A 20,809-nucleotide genomic window follows, 5' to 3' on the forward strand; every position below is an offset into this window, starting at 1 on the left:
CTGGGACTCCCAACAGACCGCACGAAATGATTCGCCCTGTACCTGCCTAGATGGTCATTAGGGGGGAGTAGCAGTAGTGGCGTTGTTGGCTCCATTATGAAACATCCACCGTGAGGTAGACGAGGTGCAATTCGAAAACTGAAGGCTATGGACTAAAGTCTATCGCACATAACTTATAATCTACAGTTAGCGATACCGGAAATGATCTTATGAACAGGTTATGTCAGTACGAACAATAATTCAACATATATAGACTTTAAAAGTCGCATTGAAGTACAAGAAAGAAATAAAGACATACGGATAAAATCACCAAAGGAAAACAAGTGCAACCAGTATACATACATATACATGGTGTTTATGTAAGCGAATACATTGAAATATATGGAAAAAAATTGTAATTCCAATTTGTTTGTCTTGTAGAAGGTCATCCAGTGACACCACACTCGACCACCACCCCTCCCGCGCGTGGGTATGTGGAGCCAACTTTGAAATATTCTATGGGAATCCCTGTTTTTTTATTGCAGATTACGAGTCTACGTCAAAATGTACGTATGTTTTGCTTGAAGCGCTTTATTCATTTCACCAAAAATGGCGCTGTAATCAGAGGAATGAAAATAGGTACACAGTCGTAATTTACGTTGCTCAGTAGCCCTTGAATATCCAAGAGACCTAGCGGGCAATTAGTAGGGTCACCTCTGCCGATACACCGGAAAGTGTAAACACGGCTAATACCTCCCATACTTCAACCGCTTAATGCACTGGGAAACCGCCATGCTAATACCACATACGTTGTTGAACGTCCAGGACAGCATCCTGCGGTAGTACCAGTAGTTCGTGACGATATTTGCGTCCATTCAACGTGCCGTCGATGAAATACGGACGAATGAGTTTGTTCCCCTTGATGCTACACCATACGCCAACCGACCGAGGACGTTGATGGTCAACGTGCAGTAACTAGTGGGGATTGTCTACTCCAGTAGTGCATGTTATACCGGTTAACACTATCATCATTTGTGAATGTAGAATCATCCAAAAACTACACTTCGGAAAAGAACGTGGGAGACGTTTGCATTTGTTGACGCGCCCGTTCACAAAACACTACCCGGTTATTGAAATCGGCGGCATGAAGTTCTTGATGCAGCTACACGTGATACGGATGACACTTATGAGAATGCAGTTTTGTGACAATACTACCTACGGACGTACGAGAATCGCGGTGTAATTGCCGGGCGCTTATCCGTGAGCTGTCGGGCACTGCCCCTCGTACAGCTATTTTGTTAGCTTCTCATGTAACACGTTTGCTTCATTTCCTTTTGCCGGTCTGTACGCTGCCATCAGACATGAAGGCGTTCACAACCTGTTAAAAGAACAAACGAGAGCGAGCTTTCTCTGGAAAATGCTAGGCATACAAGGCAGCAGCAGCTTCAATATTTCTCCTACATTCTCTGCAAAAAAAGATCATTTAGTTTGTCCTTCTGTGGCTGCAACATTCATCGTCCACTTGCACATCTGTTTTCCAAATGATATGTAGGTGTTCAGACATTGCGCAAGTATTTTAACGTTAATAGCCGCTATCTGTTCTACGTCTACATGATAAGTGAGCTCTGGTCGCAGTGTACTGTCTTTTATAATACTTCGTAGTTCGCTACATGGCCACGGTGGCGCGTCTGTTAGTCCCGATATAGAACGTTGTGATGGGGTTTACAATTAGAAGTTACGAAATACTGGACTGTCCTACGCTCGCAGCATGGAGGTGCATATTCAAGGGCCATTGAGTAGCATGTCGTAAATTACGATTATCTATCCATTTCTATTCCTACGATTACAGTGTCATCTGTGGCGAAACGAAGAAAATGCTTCAGACAAAACGTATGTAGATTTTAGTGTAGAATGGTAATCTGCAATAAAAAACGTGGGCTCCCATTGAAGATTTCAAACCTACCACCCGCAACACACGCACGGGGTTTGGTGGCGGGTCGAATGTGGTGTCGTTGGATGTTCCCATCCGAAACAAACAAATTGGAATTATAGCTATTTATAATCAAGTATGTAGTTTTCGAGATATTTCAATGTTTTCAGTTAAAATGAACATAGACAGCGGTTCCTGCAACTCTCTGAAGCATACATTTAATGAGATTTTTCTTCCTCTTTCTCCCCTTCTTATATAAATTTAATTGCTTTACATTTAATCGCATCTAATTATGAAGAGACTTCCGTGCATCTACGGTGAGCACAGACTTCGGTGCCATGCTACATAATAAGGAGACAGTAACTGGCGCCAGCAACTGTAGTGGCTACCCATTCGGAGCAACGAGGCGGGCTCGTCCAGCACTCAGGAGAGGAATGCGTCCTGCTCCGGAAAAGAGGAAGAAAGATAAGAATGTAACGTCTCATCGATATATATGTGACTGAAGACGGAGGACAAGCTGGGAATGTTTCAGGGATGTGGAAGGAAATCGGTTGTGCTCTTTGAAAGGCACCATCCCGGCATTTGCATAGGGCAATTTAAGGAAATCGTAGTAAACCTAAATCTGGATGGACAGACGCGGATTTGAACTGACATCCTCCAGAATGCGCGTCCAGTGCCTCACCGCGAGTTTCGCCTCTAAGTCATAACAGTGATTGTATACTGGAGTATATACACACAAAAAACATGTATCCAGTGGATTTGTATGCGCACCAATCTGCGTTACACAGAGATCTATGCAAGTCTACCTGCTGCTTGACATATGGCAAAGAGCACCTCAAGAAAGGCTGCCTCAACACTTTTATGCAATTTTTCATTTGTTTTGTACCGACGTAGAGACACATCAGCCTTTGTTATTGCCATAATGCGCTGTCTGCGACTTCAGAAATGTTCATCAAGGAACTCACGCAGCTGAATAGCAAAGTGTGCTGGTCCACGAGTGTCATTGATGATTCCATTGTCTTTAAGATGAACTATTAACCGCGTTTCCAACAGTGCTCTTCGTCGTATTGAAAGCAGGGAAACAAATAAAAGAATTCTCTGTATCCCTAAGTCTACAGAATCAAGAGGCAAAAATGACATAATGTTCTTGGAAAAATCCGGAAGCACGTGAATTTTTTATTGAACATCTAGATCGCTTGAATTTGATAAAAAATACGCTGTTTAGGTTCAACAAGAAGCATCCTCAGATCTATAGACAGCAGTAACTTAATTACTCTACTAAATACAACGATGTTATTATACCATACCACCATCAGACAGCAGATGCACCGGACCTATCTTGGTTACAAGAGCAACCCATTCAACTTATTAGCAAAATTTACGTTCCACATCACAAGATAAAATATTTATTTGGTAGACTCCATGTTATTAACATAACCCACAAGGCTACTGCTAACAGATGGCGACTAGCGCTTTTGTCAAATTTGAATAAAATAGAGTTGTTGGGTCGGTGTATAAGTTCTAAACGTTTTTCCATAAATCTAATAGATTGAACAGATACACATAACAGAGACGCAGTCATCAATAATATATTCTCCTTCACTATTTACAACAATCTGCCACCACTGTGGTAACTTTTCGATTGCGGAACGGGAGTTCCTTGAAGGCTGTTCGATAGATAGAAAAAGGTGAAAATCTGAGGGTGCAAGATATGGTTAATAAAGTGGGTGGGGAATAACTTCTCAACTCCCGCATAGTGTTTTCGTCAGTCTAGCAGAAAGCGGGAGAGCGTTATCGTAGAGTAGCACCACTTTATGCAATCTTCCTGGTAGTATTATTGCATTGCGTCTGCAAAACTCCGTAGTTGTTGACAGTAAATGTCAGCAGCGATGCTTGTACATCGGGGAAGTAATTCGTACACATCTCACCGTTGCTGTTACACCATATGCATACTATTACCTTTTGTACGCGGTGTTGCTGTTTTGTTTGGGCTCAACAATTCAATTATTTTTCTTATGTTAGCACAAAGACACCGTTTCTAGTTACGAGTAACGATGCAGGATAGGAACTGTCGATGTTGTTCACGAGCCAATTGATGAAAAGCAAACAGCACTACACAAATGGCCACCCGCTGATTTTTGTAATTTTGGTTTGTAGAATGCGGTACTCATAGACCCGATTTTTGACCCTTCCCCATTGCATGCAAATATCACAAAATGGTGGAATGATAACAGTTCATCACATTTGCCCGTTCTCGAGAACACTGACATGGATCATTGCCGTTTAACGTGTTTAAACGATCTTCATCGAACCCCGAAGTTCTTTCTGAACCTGGATAGTCATTAATGTAAAACGATCCTCCTTATAAAGAGAAAACCGTTTTCTTACTGCCTTCTGTCCACTGACATTATCTCCATACACGATGCAAATGTTCCTCTTGCCTCTGCTGCTGTCATCCCTCTATTGAACTCAAACAGAATAATGTGTCAAAAATTTTCCGATTTATCCGCTTGGAACTCCATTTTCTAGCGTCCACAGCTCCACTCACCATCTCCGGATGACGAAATGACAATATGTAAACTGACATAGCAACAGTGAACTAATAATAATGTGTGTGAAATCTTATGGGACTTAACTGCTAAGGTCATCAGTCCCTAAGCTTACACACAACTTAACCTAAATTATCCTAAGGGCAAACACACACACCCACGCCAGAGGGAGGACTCGAACCTCCGCCGGGACCAGCCGCACAGTCCATGACTGCAGCGCCTCAGACCGCTCGGCCAACAGTGAACTACAAATAAAAACTAGCAATAGATGAATAAACCCATAGCAACCGGATACCAACATGCAAGACGAAAACACGTTGAAATTATGCACCAACTTAATATATATCCACACGAAAGCAACGGCCCCATAAGGAAGCATGCTGCAAGGAATATAGGCCTCCAGTAACGCCATGGATACGTAAGCCATCAACTGTTTAAATTACAAAAAAAGTTTAGTGATGTTTATAAAGCTTCTTAACCTTGACAAACCACATCTTTTGATTAAGTACTTCCGAGAACAGTATTCTCAAGAAATAAAAAATTATTATTAATTCAGTGTGGGTATATATCTTCTATTCAAATGTGACACCTGTTGGTAGAAACCTTGAAGGCTATATTAATGAACTGCACCCAGTATCTTGTGGCGTAGCATGTAAATTTATTGTCTATAAGTTGGACAGATTGCCCCTGTAGCCGATGCGATCAGATTCCTGCTGGTACAGTTGACGTTTGATTGTCCTATGGTAATATAAGAATGTTGTATTTCGTACAGTATTGTTCCCTAGACGTCTGACGATTGTTCATGTTCAACCGAAACTCATAATTTAAAAAGAGTTAAAGTAAAAGAATAAAATATATAGTTTGTAGTCAAGAAGTGTGCATGGAGCTTTCGAATACGGTAGACATAAATTATCGGAACAACTCTACCTCACCGCGTTGTTGGTGAGGTGTGGAGGAGAGCTAATAAAATCTACTGGCTAGAACGGGTGACTGGTAGCAGGATAGATAGCCTCTCACAGTGCTGCGTTCTAAGTTTGGGAGCGCGACTTAATGGGCCTGCGCTCCGGAGTGGACGCAGCTCAGCGCGGCGCAGCACGCAATGCGGGCAAGTTGCGCGGGCGGCCTAAGTGATTGCCGAAGTGCAGGCCACGCCGCGCCGTCCTGATGCATAATGCAGAGCGCGCCGCGATAATTGTTGCGCGAGCGATAAGCAAGTTGTTTGCCTACTTGTTGCCAGCCGCCTGCTTATCTGGCTGGCGCCAGATTTACGGGCCGGCCGGCTGCCCGCCGATATATCATTAGCGGTGGGGAGCTTAGCATAGGGACGAGTGGACGCGGGCTCGGCAATTTTGGGCGTCCGGCGGCCGAGGCGCCATCCCTTACCCTCAGCTCGGCCTCCGCTCGGCTGAATATTAACGAGAGCGTCTGGTAATTAACGCACTGCCGCGATCCCGCACGGATAATCTATCGCCGTGGCTACCAAGTGAACGGCCGAGCGCTGCCCGGCTATTTTCCTCCCTCTTACTCTTTCACTGAGCACCACAGAATAACTGCGACGCTTCTCTGTCTTATCTCGTAAAGGTATAAAAGCTCCGACAATAGACACGCGGCAGTTAACGAATTTGTCTCGTACCCGTTTGACAATCCTGAATGAGGTTATCCATAAATCACTCCAGATAATGCAGGAATTAAGTCGGGTAATACTGAGGGAATTAGATTATGAAATGAGACACTTAAAGTAGTAAAGGAGTTTTGCTATCTGGGGAGCTAAATAACTGATGATGGTCGAAGTAGAGAGGATATAAAATGTAGACTGGCAATGGCAAGGAAAGCGTTTCTGATGAAGAGAAATTTGTTAACATCGAGTATAGATTTAAGTGTCAGGAAGTCGTTTCTGAAAGTATTTGTATGGAGTGTAGCCATGTATGAAAGTGAAACACGGACGATAAATAGTTTGGACAAGAAGGGAATAGAAGCTTTCGAAATGTGGTGCTACAGAAGAATGCTGAAGATTAGATGGGTAGATCATATAACTAATGATGAGGTATTGAATAGGACTGGGGAGAAGAGAAGTTTGTTGCACAACTTGACTAGAAGAAGGGATCGGTTGGTAGGACATGTTCTGAGGCATCAAGGGATCACCAATTTAGTATTGGAGGGCAGCGTGGAGGGTGAAAATCGTAGAGGGATACCAAGAGATGAATACATTAAGCAGATTCAGAAGGATGTAGGTTGCAGTAGTTACGGGGAGATGAAGAAGCTTGCACAGGATAGAGTAGCATGGAGAGCTGCATCAAACCAGTCTCAGGACTGAAGAACACAACAACAACAACAATGCAGGACTTATTTTTTAAACAAGGGTTTTTCTGATTTACTTACTATCTCTTCTCCATTCCGGCCGTATTATGTGTCTGTAATGACCTCGAATTCTACCAGATGTTAACCCTGCCCCTCCCTCTTCCCGACTACGCATTGGAATGTTCATGTAATTTTGCGCTTTGTGTTTGGTTAATTGATGAGAACTATTCCGTCTTGAAGTTCTGGTAAAGGTACTTCGTGCTTTGTGTAATTCCAAGTGAGAGAACGGATGGATTTTCCTGCAAAATCACCGCCTATTGTCTCTATGTTTCATTTCAGCACAGCTGGATTAGAGTTCCTAATTATCTTTCCAGCAACTGGTCAAAAGGCAAGTGCAAAGCAAAATTTTTCAGTATACAGTATTCTGACAGTGGTCTTAGCTAAATTATATTACAAACAAATGGTTCAAATGGCTCTGGGCAATATGGGACTTAACTTCTAAGGTTTTCAGTCCCCTATAACTTAGAACTACTTAAACCTAACTAACCTAAGGACATCACACACATCCATGCCCGAGGCAGGATTGGAACCTGCGATCGTAGTGGTGGCGCGGTTCCAGACTGTAGCGCCTACAACCGCTCGGCCGCTCCGGCCGGCCAGTCATATTACAGAAAGAATCTTTAAGGAGGGCAACAGCTAACCCAAGACGATGTTGATATCCTAATAATAGCACTCCTTCTTTTTTCCTTCCATGACATCCTGTTGTAAAGAAACTGTCTTGATTGAGGCGCAGTCTCTAACCGATGATTAAAGGGATTATCCAAATGCAACAGAATGAAAAACAAAGCCAGAAAGTATTGCTAAAAGCAAATAACAACTTCACAGATATCTACGAAACATCTGTAATTCTGTCTGACAATGAAAAGCGAAGTACGAAAACACTTAATTTTTTGTCAATACATGAAGTCGTAGTTAATTCTGTAGTTTGTATATCGGTATATTTTATACCACAGAATTGCACGTTTACACTTCCATGAACTAAAACATGAGCGTCTGTTGACATCACATTTACCAGACACTCGGTGTTATTTCACGTTTGTACCAAGCAGTATATATGTTCGTATAACTGGAGGCAAGCGCTGTGAGATCACGTCAGGGATACGTGTCTATGGAACAACTTTGTTGCTATTAAGAATTATAAAGAGCCATTCTTACATTTCTATAGAAGCTACGCAATGTATTACTATTCGACCATCTAGTAACTACAGCATATATAAATATAATAAAATTAACGACGATCTTCTGCTGTATCGAATATAATTAAATTGAATCAAACTGGGAAACACAACTTAAATAGAACAATAAAACACAGTTGGTTTAGAACATGTGTTAATGTATTAATTACGTTTGTTGGTTTTTTTGTAGTACTTATAACTTCAATAGCAATGTGTAATGCTCTGAATGATGGTATCTACTGGAAGTTTCATTCTTCTTGCGGAACAGATCTCAGAGCGACATGTGTCTAGAAGACTGAAAGTAGCATCACAGGCCTCCAGAACTTCGCAGTGATGCTACTTCCGACCGAGGCCGGCATAAGGCTCTGGTCATTTCCATGTTGTTGTTGTGGTCTTCAGTCAAAAAATTGGTTTGATGCAGCTCTCCATGCTACACTATCCTGTGCAAGCATCTTCATCTTCATCTAAGTGTAGCTACTGCAACCTACATCCTTCTGGATCTGTTACTGTATTCAGCTCTTGGTGTTTACCTACGATTTTTACCCCCCGCCCACACCCCACTCTTCCCTCCATTGCTACATTGGTAATCCCTTAATGCCTCAGAATGTGTCCTACCAATCGATCTATTCTTCTAGTCAAGTTGTACCACAAATTTCTCTTCTCCCTAATTCTGTTCAGTACCTCCTCACTAACTACATGATCTACCCATCTGATCTCCAGCATTCTTTTGTAGCATCACATTTCAAATGCTTATTTTCTCACATTTCAAATGCTCATGTTTCACTTCCATGCATGGCTACGCTCCATGCAAATGCTTTCAGAGAGCACCTCCTGAAAGTTAAATCAATATTCGATGTTAACAAATTTTTCTTCTTCTGAAACGCCTTCCTTGCCATAGCCAGTCTACATTTTATATCCTCTCTAATTCGAACATCATCGGTTATTTTGCTTCCCAAATAGTAAAATTCATTTATTACTTTCAGTGTCTCACTTCCTAATCCAATTCCTTCAGCATCGCCTCATTTAATTCGACTACATTCCATTATCGTTGTTTTGCATTTCTTGATGTTCATCTTATATCCTCCTTTCAAAACCCTGTCCTATAAATTCAATTACTCTTCCAGGACCTTTGCTCTCTCTGATAGAACTACATTGTCATCAGCAAATCTCAATGTTTTTATTTTTTTCTCCCTGAAATTTAATTCCTACTCCAAATGTTTCTTTCGTTTCCTTTACCGCTTGTTCATTTCCATAGTATAAAATATCCGTGTACGAGATATGCCCTTTGTGTTTTAGTGTTACGGTATTGTAGGAAATTATATGATAACGGTTAACTGAATATGCAACCTGTCAGTAGCATAGCGCTATATGAGACGAGTTTAATCAACAGACACAGATTAATGTGTTAGATATGTACGAGTAACTTCTGAAGAAAGGACCTCAAGATTGCTTCTTAAGGTCCCGCTGACGAAATATGGCGAACCTATTAAGCCAAGCATTTTATGGTCAATATATTGTAGGTCTGTACCTCCACATATTTTTTTGGAAACGTAAGAGAATTCTTGCTATACAAATTCAAAGTTTTAACACGTTCCCTCAGTGTAACCGATGATCAAATACTAATCTAAATTACATACGACAGGGGGCCACAGTGTAGTTCCTCTGCACTTTTCTCATTGATGCTACTTGTTACCTCTTGAGCTGCTGTCACTCGCATGGCGTCTTTACTTGTGAGCTACAAAAGTAAAAGCTATATCGTATGATTTCTCGTAACCTAAGCAGGTAGTGTAGACAATTGCTGCTCTCCAGAATGAATCTTCCACTCTTCCGCGACGTTTCCACTCTTTTGAAACTTGGCTTCCCTTTTTCCATTTTAAATGGGTTCAATGACGTACAATACTTCTAAGAATGTTATAAGGAAATCTATGGCTATAATTGTGACACAATGTTTGTGTGTATTACAGGGTGAGTCAACTGCCTTATCCACAGGTTTTACACAACCCGAAACGCCTTCAAATACCACATGCGAGATTTTAATATTCGCTCGCTCGGCACACTCTTAATCCTACAAAATAATAAATAAATAAAATAAAATAACATAATGAACTGGATCTTTTTGTAAGAAATTTAGTGTACTTCAATTTTGTGCAGAGATACGTTTTCACTAGAGACCATAGTCTCTGAATTACTCAAGAAAAACGTTCAAAAATTATTTTCAATGACTTTGAAACGCGCTTTCCTTGAATAACTCGAAAACCTTGGCCTGTGGCGAAAACGTATCGTAGTAGTGCATCAAATCTCCTACAAAAAGATTCTGTTGACAATTTCTATAGGGCTGACCGAGTGAGTGAGAGAATATGTAAATCTCACATGTGGTTTTTGAAGGAATTGCAGGTTGCATTAAACTTATCTGTAGGGGCAGGTGAACCACCCTGTATATGTGGGTACTTCCAGAAAAATATAACGAAGAGAGTGAGACAAAATCAAAGTTAGAGAAAAGTCTAGATCAAATTGCGGCAGTGTACGACATGCTGCTGATGAAAATAACATCGAAGTACAACAAGCGTAGCCGTCTGAAGATGGACATGATATCCCACTACCAGTCATGGCTAAATTCATTTGTAATGTCTTATGCACTGGTATTGTTGGAGGCATAGCACAGCTAAATTTAAAATAACAGATAACTCTCATACATCCTCCACATTTGCAGACCAGTAACATTACATTTTTTCTCCGTCGTATCCAGAAAATTTGAAAAACTTTTGCTTATCACTAAAGAGCCTTATTTAACTCATAGTGTATAACGGATTCCACATGCAGAATGAACAAAAATTCAAGCGACCTGACACTACATGGCGAATCCTTGCGTAATAATAGTAAAAAAATATCTGTAACGAAATTTCGTCCCATGCTTATTTGCGGTAGTAAACTGACGACAAAGAAAGAAAGTTTGTTAGTAATTTAATTATACGTACAACAAGTACCTTCATTCAATGCTGCTTAAATATGCTGCCCAATTAGTGCAGTAAGTAGAGTTTAGAATTAGAAGACTCGAATTTGGGAGTTAGATTCCTGATCTAGGTGTATTTTTTAATTCTTTTTGATTTGATGTGCCTAAGAATGCTATGCAGTGCACTGTTTCTTGTACGATACCTATACAAGAATTAGTTATAGTTATTTTTAACACTGAAAACAACAGTTGTTGGTCAGACATGTCAGAATTATTCATGAATAGTAATGATCATTGAAAATTAATTACTTGTCATAGAGGAGAAATAACTACAAAACTAGAACATCTGTGTATGTTAAACGTAGTTATTACATTCAGAATGAGTGGCCAACTGACTGAAAGCTGAAAGACACAATTAGTCGTTTCTGATGATGATGGTGATGATAACAATAATAACTAACTTTGTAAGTTATCTGTGATGTGGGTTGCTAGCGCTACGGGTGACGAAAAAGAAAATGTGTTGGACTTGCCAGTGGGAAGCATGGTGCTTTGTACGAATCTGTTGAGCTAACGGCAGGATTGCATAGCGGAAACTGGGTTCGAATGTGGTTAACGAAGTACTATGAAACAATGTACTTAGACGATGTTGCATGGCAGCTATATTCATAAATGATCTGACAGGCAGGGCGAGTAACAGTCTGAGGCATTTGCTGATGATGCTGTTGTGCATAGGTAGATGTCGTTGAGTGATTGCATGGGAGTAAACTGACGACAAAGAAAGTCAGTTTGTTAGCACTGTAATTATATGTACATTAAATGCCGCTTAAATGTGCTGCCCAATTAGTACAGCGAGTAGAGTCGGGGGTTTAGAAGTAGGAGAGAGAGTCATCCCAAATGTGAGGGTTGCCACCCCTTCAAGAGCAGTGTGCGGGTTGCCTACTCTTAAGGGACAGTGACGACAGCTGATGACGCGAGTATGTGACATCATATGAGGACGCGATTGGCGTCATTTACGATAGCTGCGGTGACGTCAGCTGATGACGCGCGTACCGTTATTCAAGTTGGCGGTTTTCGGCGGGAATTGTGTCTGTAAATTGAATTATTTGCTTCAACGAGTCACCTGGCAGTCCCCTGCCAGCCCCCCCCCCCCCTTCCGACTTTTTGAAATATGGTGCGTGGAAAATGGGCGATAAATTTGAATTTTGGAGGAAATTTAGCTCTAAGTCCTTACTATCACTGCTAAGGGTAGTTAGTGCGGTGTTGCCGTCACCAGAGTGTGCTAGTGGCACCAACGGCGGGAAACAAGTACCTGAGTTGTCAGTGCTTGCTGAGCTGCCTGCGAGGACGGAGCATGTCTTTGATCATCTTGTTGAATGTGAAGGATAGTGTGTCCATTGATAGTGACTGGGCCAAATATCTCACGAAATAAGTATCAAACGAAAAACTACAAAGAACGAAACTCGTCTAACTTGAAGGGGGAAACCAGATGGCTCTATAGTTGGCCTGCTAGATGGCGCTGCCATAGGTCAAACGGAAATCAACTGCGTATTTTTGAATAGGAACCCCCATTTTGTATTACATATTCGTGTAGTACGTAAGGAAATGTGAATGTTTTAGTTGGACCACTTTTTGCGCTTTGTGATAGATGGCACTGTAATAGTCACAAACGTGGTATCACGTAACATTCCGCCAGTGCGGACGATATTTACTTCGTGATACATTACCCTTGTTAAAATGGACCGTTTACCAATTGCGGAAAAGGTCGATATCGTGTTGACGTATGGCTATTGTGATCAAAATGCCCAAAGGGCATGTGCTATGCATGCTGCTCGTTATCCTGGACGACATCATCCAAGAGTCCGGACCGTTCGCCAGATAGTTATGTTATTTAGGGGAACAGGAAGTGTTCAGCCACATGTGAAACGACAACCACGACCTGCAACAAATGATGATGTCCAACTACCGTAGGTGTTTTAGCTGCTGTTGCGGCTAATCCGCACATCAATAGCAGACAAATTGCGCGAGAATCGGGAATCTGAAAGACGTCGGTGTTGAGAATGCTACTTCAACATCGACTGTACCCGTACCATATTTCTATGCACCAGGAATTGCATGGCGACGACTTTGAAGGTCGTGTACAGTTCTGCCACTGGGCACAAGAGAAATTACGGGACTATGACAGATTTTTTGCACGTGTTCTATTTAGCGACGAAGCGTCATTCACCAACAGCGGTAACGTAAACCGGCATAATATGCACTATTCGGCAACGGAAAATCCACGATGGCTGCGACAAGTGGAACATCAGCGACCTTGGCGGGTTAATGTATGATGCTGCATTATGGGAGGAAGGATAGTTGGCCCCCATTTTATCGATAGCAATTTAAATGGTGCAATGTATGCTGATTTCCTACGTAATGTTCTACCAATGTTACTACAAGATGTTTCACTGCATGACAGAATGGCGATGTACTTCCTAAGCCGGCCAGAGTGGCCGTGCGGTTCTAGGTGCTACTGTCTGGAACCGCGCGACCGCTACGGTCGCAGGTTAGAATCCTGCCTCGGGCATGGATGTGTGTGATTTCCTTAGGTTAGTTAGGTTTAAGTAGTTTTAAGTTCTAGGGGACTGATAACCTCAGAAGTTAAGTCCCATAATGCTCAGAGCCATTTGAACCATTTTGTACTTCCAACATGATGGATGTCCGGCACATATCTCGCGTGCGGTTGAAGCAGTAGAAGCGGTATTGAATAGCGTATTTCATGACAGGTGGATTGGTCGTCGAAGCACCATACCATGGCCCCCACGTTCACCGGATCTAAAGTCCCCGGATTTCTTTCTATGGGGAAGGTTGAAGGATATTTGCTGTCGTGATCCTCTGACAACGCCTGACAACATGCGTCAGTGCATTGTCAATGCATATGTGAACATTACGGAAGGCGAACTACTCGCTGTTGAGAGGAATGTCGTTACACGTATAGCCAAATGCATTGAGGCTGACGGACATAATTCTGAGCATTTATTGAATTAATGTGGTTTTTACAGGCAATCACGCTGTAACAACATGCGTTCTCAGAAATGATAAGTTCACAAAGGTACACGTATCACATTGGAACAACCGAAATAAAATGTTCAAATGTACCTACATTCTCTATTTTAATTTAAAAAACCTACCTGTTACCAACTGTTCGTCTAAAATTGTGAGCCATATGTTTGTGACTGTTACAGCGCCATCTATAACAAAGCGAAAAAAGTGGTCCAACTAAAACTTCATATTTCTTTTCGTACTACACGAATATGTAATAAAAATGGGGGTTCGTATTTAAAAAAACGCAGTTGATATCCGTTTGACCTATGGTAGCGCCATCTAGCGGGCCAACCAATGCACCATCTGGTTTCCCCCTTCGCGCTAGACAAGTTTCGTTCTTTGTAGTTTTTTTCATTTGACGCTTATTTCGTGAGATATTTGGCCCGTCACAATCAATGGACCACCCTGTAGTTGTGTAATTAGGACCGATCTTTGTGATTAATTACGTAATTAGGATCGATATTTGCGAAAGTTTGAAGTGCAGTTGCGAAATTTTTTCCAAGCAGGATCTTCATCATCATCACAAAACCATGTCCTTGTGGCAAGGGTGTTTCATCCATCCTGCCATGATATCTTTTGTGTTAGGTACTGGCGTGCAATAGGCTTTTATGTAGGATCGTTTTGTCACAAAGTGCGAGCGTAAACGCGTGTAAAAGTGCATTTACGTGCGTAAACGTGCATGAAATTTCTATGTAGGATCATTTTGTCTAGAGAAATAATACAAACACAAATTTGAGATTATGAATATATTTTTTATTCACGATCTACATTTATACATGACATTATCACCAACTTCGAAAAAATCATTTGCTTCTTTTTTAATCGGTATAACAGCAGTACAGTGTTCGGAAAGTAGCTGGTTCTTATACCCCTCAAATTCTGCACCTGTATCTCGCAATGTTATCGGCGCACTGCAGTAGTCTGGTATTCCATCAGTAAATTTGAGTTCAGCGTTTTCCACACATAATCGGCGAATAGCACAAGACTTCGGCAGTGCACTTATACGGGTACTAAAACAATGGTCTGTATCTTCTATGTGAGTGCTACATGTGTGAAGACAGTTAATGATAGCACTGTATACGGCTTGAACGTATGGGAATCATCTATTTAGTCTCTGCATCGTAGTAGTTATCGCGGAGTATAGTTTGAAAATATTATCAACAGTCGAGTGCCCGCATGTTAATACTCTGACCCTCAACACTTTTAACTCCTCGAGTGCCATCATCATACATTGATAATATACTCAGCCTTAGACTGTCGCAGTAGATGTCGTGGTAGGAGTGGGATGGAACATATTCTGTAGTCATATGCTTCTTGATGTATGTTTTTGCACTACAGAGTTCGCCCACTCATAGTCTGAAAATCAGACACATTTTCGAGCACTAACATACTTGACAAACAACCGTCTTGTGAAACTTCAATTCCTACATGAAAACGTTTTATACCGCTAACTGTTAACACACAGCATGTGGCGAATAGTAAAGGTGGCGGTGCACTGGAGTTTGGTAACTTCTCATCCACAACATCCACGCCAGCGCGGTTAGCCATCTGTTGTTGCACTGATGCTGGAACGTCTCTTGTGCGTTGCTCAATAGAAGGTGCGTACTATGAAGGCTAATACTATGCAGGACCCTCTAGTGCTGCTTCTCAGCATGCTGGATCGGAGGCAGTTGTCTCTTGTGGGGCGGGAGCTCATGTGTGGGTTTTAGAAATGACAGACAGTTCCAGCAGAGACGATGTTTGCATGTGTTGTGTAATGCTTCTTTAATGCATCTCGATGCAAAGCATTTATTTGCAGGACTGTATTCTTCCTCTTCATATGTTCAGGCATTAATGCTCGCTTCTATTCTAGTTGTAGGAGGCTATGGGGACAGTCCTCGGTTGTATGCTTACAGGGAACTTGGCTATTAAACTACACCTGGTCAGACACCAATAGCTCCTCGATAGAAGGTTGGTTGGTTGTTTCGGGGAAGGAGACCAGACAGCGAGGTCATCGGTCTCATCGGATTAGGGAAGGACGGGGAAGGAAGTCGGCCGTGCCCTTTGAAAGGAACCATCCCGACATTTGCCTGGAGCGATTTAGGGAAATCACGGAAAACCTAAATCAGGATGGCCGGACGCGGGATTGAACCGCCGTCCTCCCAAATGCGAGTCCAGTGTCTAACCACTGCGCCACATCGCTCGGTCCCTCGATAGAACACATTCCGCACAGCCACGAGGATGGATATGGGCAGCTGCTCTTCAATGGTATATATCGCATACATGAGTGTGCTTCCACTGAAGTGAACTGACCTTAACTGGCGGCCTCTTCTGTTTTTTGGAGAGTGAATGCTTCATGTTGGATATCTCGACAGTTTGAGCATGTGCATGAGTATGTATCGGCCACGACATGCATCTTGGCTCCGTCCCTCTGCATTGTCGCAATCTGCTGAACTGTATTCTTCTGCTTCTTTCTCCTACACTGTTCCATACCACATATGCCACTCTGGCTACAGTCCTCCTTCGAATGTGTACATGTAATGCAGCTATTGAAAGCTGCTCTATCCCTCACATTCATCTCGATTATCGAACACGTGCTCCTTCCTCACGTGCAGTTCAGCAAGCACTGGCAACTCAGGCTCCTGTTTCTCGCCATTGGCGCCACTAGCACACTCTGGTGATGGCAACACCGCACTAACTACCCTCAGCTGTGAGAGTAAGAACTTAGAGCTAAATTCCGTCCAAAATTCAAATTTACCGCCGTTTTTCACAAGCCATATTGAAAAAAATCGGGAAAGGGGGTGGGGGGGGGGGGGACTGCCAGGTGACCCGTTGAAGCAACTAATTCAATTTCTCGTCAAAATTGAAACTTCCCGCCAAAAGCCGCAATTTTGAATAACAGTACCAGCGTCATCAGCTGATGTCATGGCAGCCAGCTTGAATGACATGAATCGCGTCATCAGCTGTCATCACTGCATCTTAAGGCTAGGCAATTCGCACACTGCGGTTGAAAGGGTAACCCGCACACTGCGGTTGAAGGGGCTACCCGTTTGTGTTACTTCTTCTAACCTACCAGCAATAGAGAGTAAGTCAAAGGACGAAAACTTAACCCTAACCTAAGGCAGCTTGTTGAGCAGACCACACACATGCCAGGCCGCCTGCAAATGCTCGGTTGCATGGGGTACAGGCTGTCGTAGCCGTGTTGCTGCCTGCTTCGGTGGCACAGCAGGCCTGTAGCTGGGGTGCCGCATCTCTACGTTTCTCTTGCGTTAGTTGTCCTGTGTGCAGTGAATCTGGACGGAGCCCCACCTTCTACAAGAAGCGGTGTAATGCTTTCGAGTAATAAACCATTACTTCCTTACCGAGCTTTCATTTTCAATGAGTTGTGAAACCGACCGACATGAAATTTTGAAAAAAGGATGGCTGACACCGGCGCTACGCCTTCTTGAGAATGATAAGTTCAGAGCACGTGCATCCTTAGAGTAAGTTAGTTTAAGTTAGATACAGTAGTGCGTAAGCTTAGGGACCGATGACCTCATCAGTTTGGTCCCATAAGACCTTGCGATAAATTTTCAATTTGTGTCGAGTTTATATTTTAAGCCGTTTTTGTTACTCGTTAACAATGGTACGCAACGGATACTTTTACTACTGAAGATTTGTACAATGTACAACTTGTATATGGGATCACTGAATGCACTGGACGAGTGTCACAACAATACTAAGCTTGGCCGCTCCTGCAGCGACGCAAATACATCATAGTACATTTGTGCCTTACGATTGCTGCATTACTGGGTGTTGTGAGATGTACCTTTTGATGATTGCATATTACAGGATCCCTAGCTTCTGTGAAGGTTCTTTCATAGCAACAAAGGTAACTGGTTTAGGGTAAAGCTGAAGTTAAATATGTGGTGCAAGCCCGTGACCGGCCGAATGGCCTGACTGCAGATAGAGTGGAGCCTTTTTTCAGCACGACACTAGGATGAGGAGGATGGCAGGTTCATATGAGGAGGATGGCAGGTTCATCACCCCGACCGCTTTTTACCAGCGGGAACGACACCTCGTACTCTCCTGATAGTAGTTCGAGTGCACCTGGGGCTGTTCTGGAGGGGACTGGAACGAGGAAAAGTGTCTGTCTCTATCTGGGATGAACCCGAGACCTCCAGGGCCGGAATCTAGTGCTCTTTCTGCTAGACCATCACGACAACAGTTGGGGTAACAAACGTAATAAACCATTATTTCTCTATAATGAGCCACAGGCCACTTACACAAAAATAGAAAATATTCATGGTCAACTTTCGAAATTTTATCCGTGGATTCTGAATCATTTACATCTACATCCATACTATGAAAACTACTGTGAAGTGCTTGTCAGAAGGTACCCAACACAGTACCGGATGCTGGGATTACCTTACAGTTCCATTCCTGTACGAACAGCGGGAAGAAAGATTGCTTCACTGCCTCTGTGCGTGTTGTAATTAGTCTAACCTTGTCTTAGTTCTCATGCCGTATGACCTCGCGATTTAAGGGAAGCGTGGAGAGAATAGAAACTGTCAGCTCAGCAAGAATGTACAGGAAATGGACAAAAATATGCAACACCAAAGCATGACGCATTACCATGTCTAACACGGTGTAGGAAACCCGCTGACTTTCAAAGCAGCTTCTAGTCGTCTCGGAATGGATAAATAAAGGTCGTATTAGGTTTTCAACTCACTCTTATACCATTTTTCCTGCAAAGTAGTGTCAAGTACAGGTAACGATTATGGATAACCATCACACACCCATCTCTCCAAAATAGACCACAAAGGCTCAATAATAGTGACATGTGGCGATTGTGGTGGTCAGGGGAGATGCGACGATTCATCCTCGTGCTCACAAAACCAGCCCTGGACGATGCGAGCTTTGCGAACCGGGGCCCTGTCATCTTGGAACACAGCGTCACCACTGACGGCACACATTGTACCATGGGATGGACATGGTCAGCGAAAATGGTCACTTAATCCTTGGCAGTAAATGGAGCTTACATAGGGAACCCAAGGAATACTACAATGTGGCTGCCCAAATCATTATCGAACCCCCTCCGTATTTCACTCCTGAGTCGTAAACTTGGCCTGAAGTTGAAAACAATGTGAAACAACTCTCATCGTAGCAAATGACTTTCTTCCATTGATGCATAGTCAAGGTTTTATGGCCGGCCGCAGTGGCCGAGCGGTTCTAGGCGCTTCAGTCTGGACCCGCCCGACCGCTACGGTCGCAGGTTCGAATCCTGCCTGGCACAAGGATGTGTGTGATATCCTTAGGTTAGTTAGGTTTAAGTAGTTCTACGTTCTAGGGGACTGATGGCCTCAGATGTTAAGTCCCATAGTACTCAGAGCCATTTGAACTAGGTTTTATGGCTTCGACACCACATTTTCCTATTACGGGCCTTTCCATAACCGGTGAGTGGTTATAGAATACCGGCTCGCACTGCAGTTCCCTGCTTCTGGAGCTCCCTCCACGTTGTTTTGAACTGACAGTGCGATATTCAGTTCTGCGATGACTTTAGCAGCTGTCGTTCTCTTCTTTTTCGTCACAATCGTCCTCCTGAGAGTCTGCCAAAAGCACTCAACACACACTTTCTTCCGCGCTGTGACTTAGCATATGATGCCTTTACACTTACCCCGCATGCCGTATAAGTCTTGGATATGGTGCTTCTTCAGACAACAAACACCACCTATCGTGGTCACGGAAACACCTGCCACAGAAGTACTAACAATTTTGACGTTCAGATGCACTTAGCTCGGACATAATACAGTCACAGTTACACAGAACACTATTCCGAGTACCACTGATATTGGCAACATATTTAGGAGAGTCCACCTGTGCCATTTGTGGTCAAATACAACAGTGCAACCTGTAGCATCTGCACTTATGTTCAAGCATTGTTTTCTCGCGGTGTCTCCGTATGTTTGTCCGACTCCTGTACTTGTGTTGCAGCCAACAGCGTGCAGTACGAGGGTCCGTGCCGCGTGCGCTGCGCCGTCGGCCTCCACTTCGAGCCGGTGTGCGGTTCCGACGGCGCGACCTACCCCAACATCGAGGCTCTCAAGTGCGCCGCCCTCGTGGACGGCAGTCAGTACCTCGACTACTCACAGTAACCGCTAGACTAGTGCACCATTCCTTATAGCCATTATTGATAACTACATGCCACACAAATGCTTACTAAAGTACGAGGGGAGTCATAAGGTCTTAATTACGACCTCGGAAAAATAAAATTTGACAATTATTTTATTGTTTGTTTGCAGTGACGTCTGTAGTCCTGACGCACATTGAAATGGCCTGCTGCAAAATACCACAGCAGACCGCTAGAGTCGCCACAGTGAAACTCGAGTATCACGCAGTAATTAGTTTCCTGCAGCAGCGGAAATGCTGCAGCCGTCTCAGGCCAATCTAATTGACTTCCTTAGTCATCATTTTGTTTTGACTTCTCTAGCAGCGTATTATGGCGCTGGTATTTCAATGTTTACCGTGACTGCAGATATGTACAGGCAAACAACCAAAACTCAATTATGTAACTTTTATTTTGGCCATCATTTTTATATCTACTCATCGTAAAGGATTCGTCTTATTTCAGGAGTATTTTACCTATCTCATATAATGACAAATATCGGCTACGAGCTTTGTCTGTTGTTTAAGTATAGGAGTGTAAGAAGACAAGCATGTGAATGTACTGTCATTATTGTAACCCTCGGTAATTCCAACTCAAGGAGAGCGATAATTGAGAGTCAATATTTATGCCAGTTTTTCCAACTCCTTCTTCTTTCTTGTC

The 20,809-nt window shown here is 42.9% G+C and overlaps 1 protein-coding gene across 1 annotated transcript in view; it reads left to right on the plus strand.

Annotated features, from left to right (window-relative positions):
- LOC124595881 (agrin-like) overlaps nucleotides 1–20,809 on the plus strand; it is a 279,110-nt gene that overhangs the window by 175,971 nt on the left and 82,330 nt on the right. The window contains exon 4 of the mRNA XM_047134792.1: nucleotides 19,978–20,112. Within this exon, the coding sequence (XP_046990748.1) occupies nucleotides 19,978–20,112 (135 nt within the window). The remainder of the gene's footprint in view (nucleotides 1–19,977; nucleotides 20,113–20,809) is intronic.

Source organism: Schistocerca americana, chromosome 1 (genome assembly GCF_021461395.2).
Source record: "Schistocerca americana isolate TAMUIC-IGC-003095 chromosome 1, iqSchAmer2.1, whole genome shotgun sequence".
In the NCBI taxonomy this organism is placed as follows: Eukaryota; Metazoa; Arthropoda; class Insecta; order Orthoptera; family Acrididae; genus Schistocerca; species Schistocerca americana.